Source organism: Bison bison, unplaced genomic scaffold (assembly GCF_000754665.1).
Source record: "Bison bison bison isolate TAMUID 2011002044 unplaced genomic scaffold, Bison_UMD1.0 scf7180017864057, whole genome shotgun sequence".
NCBI lineage: Eukaryota > Metazoa > Chordata > Mammalia > Artiodactyla > Bovidae > Bison > Bison bison.
In genome coordinates, this window is record NW_011494629.1 from 1,957,415 (window position 1) to 1,964,275 (window position 6,861).

Here is a 6,861-nt window from a genome sequence, read left to right on the forward strand (position 1 = left end):
GGAGGTGATATATGTATGCTGCTGCTGCTGCTGCTGCTAAGTCGCATCAGTCGTGTCCGACTCTATGCGACCCCATAGACGGCAGCCCACCAGGCTCCCCTGTCCCTGGGATTCTCCAGGCAAGAACACTGGAGTGGGTTGCCACTTCCTTCTCCAATGCATGAAAGGGAAAAATGAAAGTGAAGTCGCTCAGTCGTGTCCGACTCTATGCGACCCCATAGACGGCAGCCCACCAGGCTCCCCTGTCCCTGGGATTCTCCAGGCAAGAACACTGGAGTGGGTTGCCACTTCCTTCTCCAATGCATGAAAGGGAAAAATGAAAGTGAAGTCGCTCAGTCGTGTCCGACTCTTCGAGACCCCATGGTCTGCAGCCTACCAGGCTCCTCCATCCATGGGATTTTCCAGGCAAGAGTACTGGAGTGGGGTGCCACTGCCTTCTCCGATTTATGTATAATTATGGCTTATTCAAGTTGTTGTATGGCAGAAACCAACACAAGATTATAAAGCAATTTTCCTCCAATTAAAAAATAAATTTAAGAAAAAATAAAATAAAGTATAAATTAATAAGGAAAAAAAAAGAACAATTACCTTTCATGTTTGCAGCATATCCACTGTTATTCACCAATGTAGAATATGGTTGTTCATTTTGAGGCAAGGCTCCTGCAGCCATGGTAGTCTGTTGGAGAGAAAAGATTACTTTTTGAAGTTTTGCCTATGAAATATTTATTTGCTAATCACCTAAAATGTGCTAGTCTTCTACTGTCTAATACAGCAGTCATTAGCTAAGTGGTTACTGAGCATTTAAAATGTGGCTAGTATAGATCTGAGATATGCTATAGATATAAACTATAAGATTTTGGAGAATGGCACAAAAAATGTAAAATATTTAATTTTTTATACTGATTTTACATTTAAATATTTTAAAATATATTAGGTTAAATAAATTATTAAAATTATTTTTCTGATTCTTTTTGTTGTTACTGGAGAATCCAAATTTGAATATGTAGCTCATATAATATTCTACTGGACAGTGCTGTGCTAGACTGTAAGGAAATGACAGAAAAAAATAAGACCTACTCTTCCTGTACATTTATAGACTGTTGGGAAGATAAGATGTAGACACAAATAATGCTAACATGTGCTAAGTGTCACAAGGCAGTCTGGGACAAGCAAGAGGGCTGCCCAATTTGAGGGCAGGTGTAATGCTTAAAAAAGGAATTTGTACTTGAACTAGGCTCAAGGGGTAACATTTATTGTGGACACGATGGTACACTACGCAATTAAACAGAATCCCTCCTTCTTTACTAATTCAATTCAGTGAGAGTTACTGAATTTATGACTTTACAGTTAACAGTATTCATCTATCTCATGGTAAATTATATGGCTAAGTAACCATTGTGTTGCTATGGTTTCCACTGAGGAAAGTTAAGTAAATCTTTTAACGTGTCAAAAAGCAAAAATCGTCACTTTTCTGAAGCCCCTATTATGTGTCAGATTGTGAAATAAACAAAACACATATTGATTTCTGCTCCCTGGTTCCTGACACAGAGCAACTAGACACCTGTAAATTCCTAAGTGATAAGGACTCTAGGAGACTCTTTGTTCTAGTTCTAATGGGGTAACTCTTAACTCTAGGTGGGCTACTGGATGGCTCCTGGATGGGGGCTGGTCACCAGAAAGCCATGATTAGAAACTTGGAATTTTCTAGAAGGGGAGAGTTAATGGCGATACAGCAGAAAGTCACATACAGTATTAAATTTTTTTCCTAAATAACGGTCTTAATATTTTTCTTTGAAAAGCCATGTTTATTGTTTGAGCATCAATGACTAGGGGATCAAAGACTAATTTTTATGTGATTGTTAATTTTTTAAAAATGCTTTAAAAATCTGTTGAAAATTTTGGCACCAATAAACTAAGTGGTAATTAACACACACACACACAGAAGTCACTCAGTCGTGTCCAACTCTTTGCGACCCCATGGATTATAGCCCACTAGGCTCCTCAGTCCATGGGATTTTCCAGGCATGAATACTGGAGTGGGTTACCGTTTTCTTCTCCAGGGGATCTTCCTGACCCAGGGATTGAACCCGGGTCTCCCGCATTGTAGGCAGACGCTTTACCGTCTGAGCCACCAGGGAAGCCCCAGGTGGTAATTAAATACAGTCTTAATATTTTCCTTGGAGCATTTATTTTTGTGGAAAAAAAAAAAAAACACTTCACAAATTTCAGTGACCCTCTGACAATTTCAAATTCACTAAAATTTTATTTCTAAAATCAAGTTTTATATGTTCAATAGGTATAAAATTTTCAAGTCCTACTTGATGAAACGGTCTCCCTTCAAAAGAAATACAGAAATTAAAATCATAGATGTACTCTACCATGAAAGATAAAAGAAATTCCTGCAATATTCATATCACAAATCTGGTATCATACTAATATGAAATTTATAATGTACATAATATTTCAAACAAATATTAGACAAAGACAAGAAGTCAATGGACTAATGGAACAAGTTGTTCCAGGAAACTCATTAGCAAAAATTTAATTTAAAAGAATACCCACTAAGATCAGATTTACAATATTTTTACCATATTACTTTTCAAAATTCTGGACCTTTAAAACATATTTTGACCCCCAAAAAACAATTATCACCATTTTAGAACCATGGGATTTTTAGAGCAGTCAGAATTGTTGTTCGGTAGATGAGGAGTTATGAAGCATGTCCCAGGTGATCCAGCATGTGGTGACAAGACAGACCTCCCTGTCACTTTTTCTGTTAAGTCTTTCCTGAAGCCACCCTAAGCTCTTCAGCTGTGATGTAATAAAATGTGACTACTGGACTGGCTCCCCTGCACACCATGGGGTCTCAAAAGGAGAAGCCATGACTTGCTCTTCTCTGATGTAAGGGACACATTCACTGCATACATATCTCTTGAGGTGAAATGGCATATTAGACGACTTTCATGGATCTAACACCTAAAACCCATTGAAAACATCACTTTAGGAACTTCCCTGGTGGTCCAGTGGTTAAGACTCCACACTTTCAATGTAGGGGAAGGGGTTTGATCCCTGGTCTGGAAATTAAGATCCCATGTCACTAAGAGTTGGATACGACTGAGCAACTTCACTTTCATGCATTGGAGAAGGAAATGGCAACCCACTCCAGTGTTCTTGCCTGGAGAATCCCAGGGACGGGGGAGCCTGGTGGGCTGCCATCTATGGGGTCGCACAGAGTCGGACACGACTGAAGTGACTTAGCAGCAGCATGCTGCACAGAGTGGCCAAAGAAACAACCCCCAAAATGGCTTTAAATAGTGTTGAATTAATCTTATCCCTTTGGGTAGTAAAAAGTACAAATAAGATTGTGGACTATATTAAAACTTTCTTCTCAACTTGGTCCTCAGAAACTCAAATTTGTGAGGAACCTCAGAAGTCCTCTATTAGAATCCTAACCCATATGAGCATTCTCTCCACAATGTCTTTGAAAATTAACAGTGACATCATCACATAATTCTAGTAAAAAACTCTTTATATGTGGCTACTCTGTAAATATCTGCTCTGAGACCACACAGAATAATAAACCCTTTGTTCCACATATCTAAAGCTGGCTAGCGATCATGTACTCTCGCATTACATCTTCCCAGACTATCCACCCGCAGATCTTCTCCTCCACATTTTTCATATGTAATGGTTCTAGACCTCATAGACATGGATGCCCTTTCTATTTAAATTCTATAGTTATTCATATCCTAGTACCCAGAGCTGAGATCTAACCCTCAGATGGGCTGTAATCATCAAAAATTAAAACAAAAACAATCAGCTCCCCTGTCTGCACAGTGTATGTGGTTTACTATCACATTAGTGTTTTCAGAAGTCCCAAGACACATCAAGACACTTTTTTTAAAAAAGGCTAAAAATGATTTGCAATACATTTTGAGGTTAAAAAGTGGACCTTCAAACACAGATAATTAAGCATATATAAAAGTTTACAAAGAAATAAATGGTACAGAATGAAAAGTCTCCATTCTTATCTCCCATCCCAACTTTTACTCCCCAGAGGTTAAAAATGTAAACACTGGGTTTAGTTCTTCCAGGGGAAATGACTACATGTATACTTCTGGTTATTATTTTATCATCTTTAAAATGATTCACCAAAACAAGAAAACTGGCTCATTTACTCTACCTACCTCCCACCATGCCAAATCTTTCTCCACCAAACATACCAAAACATTTTTAATTCTTCTGATTATCTTTGTAATTTTAAGTAACATCGTTTAACCATATTTTATTCTATCAACTTTAAACAGTATCTTGATTCTTACCTTGTAAAATAAGAAAAGTAATTTTATCTGTACTATTCCATTTCACCTTTGCTCTCCACTTCCAAGTTCTGCTATTTCATTTCCTTTTAAAAAAAACAATTTTTAATTTTAAGCTTTAGCTAGTTAAGATCTAGCTAAAGCTTAAAAAGTAAAAGTAATTGAAAAAATGATATAGGTAGAAGAACTTGGAAGTGGAGGGGACCTATATCATTTTTTAAATGATTTTTAATTTTTATACTTTAGCTATATCTGCAATTGGGCATTCCTGGGGGGTCAGCAGTAAAGAATTCACCTGCCAGTGCAGGAGATGCAGCTTTGATTCCTGAGTCAGGAAGAACCCCTGGAGAAGGAAATGACAACTCATTCCAGTATTCTTGCATGTAAAATTCCATGGTCAGAGGAGCCTAGCAGGCTACAGTCCATGGGATTGCAAGAGAGTCAGACATGATTTAGCAATTGAACAACAAAAATACCTGTAATCAAGTTTTCCATGCCTTGTCTTCCATGCCTTGTCTATAGGCTTATTCTAATATGCAAGACAAAATACAAAATAATTATTTTGTGTGTTAGATATTATATACATGTATTGTGTGTGCATGCATTCATGGTAAGTCACTTTAGTTGCAAGTCTTTGCAACCCTATTCTCCAGACAAGAACACTGGAGTGGCTTGCCATTTCATTCTCCAGAGGCTTGATCCCACCCAGGGATTGAACCTGCATCTCTGATGTCTCCTGTATGGGCAGGCGGGTTCTTTACCACTAGCGCCACCTAGGAAGCCCATTTGTATCTGTAGGGCTATCAAAAGTATTCAGTGCAGATTCCCTTTCATTCTTCGTGCAGTTGTTGATCACGTGCCTTCATCTAAACTCTAGTAGCTCAAGTACTAGTAGCTCTAGTACTGTTTAAACTCAGTTCCACTGGTTTACAAATTAAACAGCTTTCCTGTTTGCTTGAACAACCAGTCATACTTTTATCCTGTTTTACTTAATCCTTCTTTCTCCACAAGGAAATCCTCATTACTTATTCAATAGGTCTCAATTACTCACTTTTTCCTGCCTCATTAGACTAGTTATCTGAAATTAGTATGGCAGCTCCACAACTGCCTTCATTTTAGGCTAATTTAGCCCATTGCTTAAGGCCACAACTTTGTAAGGCTTCCACCTGATGCTCTGGGTATCATGAGGCTTTTCTTCTCTGACTGGTGGGAACATGAACTATTTCCAGCCCCGTGAATGCCCTGGAACTGTTCTGTCTACTTCTTCCTGTATCTCTCCCTAGTCTTGGGTAGTCTGTGCAGATCAGTACTCAGCCAAATACTCTAGGCCAGCAAAAACTTGAGGGTCCTCCACATGTTTCTATAGCCTCTCTTCATGCTACTCCCTTCTCTCCAACATACTACACTGCAACTTCTAGCCATCCTGGCTCTCTACACATCTCCAAGAAGACTCTGTTTAGGTACTCCCCATACTGCAGCATGCAAACTGCTTCCAGGGAGGCAGCTGGTGCAACCTGAAGCTCACCATGTTTGCTTGTCCTCTCTCAAAGATCATGATTCCAAGCTGCCTGTTTTTCAATGTCCAAAACCATTTTTACATATTTTGTCTAGTTTTATAGTTATTTCAGGCAGGGTGGTGATTCTGGTCTCTTGTTATTTCATCTTGGTTGGAAGCAGAAATCCCCCTTGGCTCTCTTCAAATAACTCAAATCCAGGAGAACTCTGCAAAAGTGCTCATTTGTGCACTGACCCTCCATCAGTTCAGTTCAGTTCAGTTCAGTTGCTCAGTCATGTCCAACTCTTTGCGACCCCATGAATCGCAGCACACCAGGCCTCCCTGTCCATCACCAACTCCCGGAGTTTACCCAAACTCATGTCCATCGAGTCAGTGATGCCATCCAGCCATCTCATCCTCTGTCATCCCCTTCTCCTCCTGTCCCCAATCCCTCTCAACAGCAGGGTCTTTTCCAATGAGTCAACTCTTCGCATAAGGTGGCCAAAGTATTGGAGTTTCAGCCTCAGCATCAGTCCTTCCAATGAATACCCAGGAATGGTCTCCTTTAGGATGGACTGGTTGGATCTCCTTGCAGTCCAAGGGACTCTCAAGAGTCTTCTCCAACACCACAGTTCAAAAGCATCAATTCTTCGGCGCTCAGCTTTCTTCACAGTCCAACTCTCACATCCATACATGACCACTGGAAAAACCATAGCCTTGACTAGACGGGCCTTTGTTGACAAAGTAATGTCTCTGCTTTTGAATATGCTATCTAGGTTGGTCATAACTTTGCTTCCAAGGAGTAAGCATCTTTTAATTTCATGGCTGCAGTCACCACCTGCAGTTATTTTGGAGCCCCCAAAAATAAAGTCTGACACTGTTTCCCCATCTATTTCCCATGAAGTGATGGGACCAGATGCCATGATCTTCGTTTTCTGAATGTTGAGCTTTAAGCCAACATTTTCACTCTCCTCTTTCATCAAGAGGCTTTTGAGTTCCTCTTCACTTTCTGCCATAAGGGTGGTGTCATCTGCATATCTGAGGTTA

General features: G+C 39.6%; 1 protein-coding gene across 4 annotated transcripts in view; it reads right to left on the reverse strand.

Moving 5' to 3' along the window:
• PTPDC1 (protein tyrosine phosphatase domain containing 1) overlaps positions 1-6,861 on the reverse strand; it is a 71,103-nt gene that overhangs the window by 43,584 nt on the left and 20,658 nt on the right. For 3 of the 4 annotated variants that reach the window (XM_010835967.1, XM_010835968.1, XM_010835965.1), the window contains exon 2: positions 589-676. In XM_010835967.1, the coding sequence (XP_010834269.1) occupies positions 589-670 (82 nt within the window). In that variant the 5' untranslated portion in view covers positions 671-676. Of the gene's footprint in view, positions 1-588; positions 677-6,861 lie in introns of those variants that run through there. The other variant, XM_010835969.1, reaches the window with a different exon arrangement.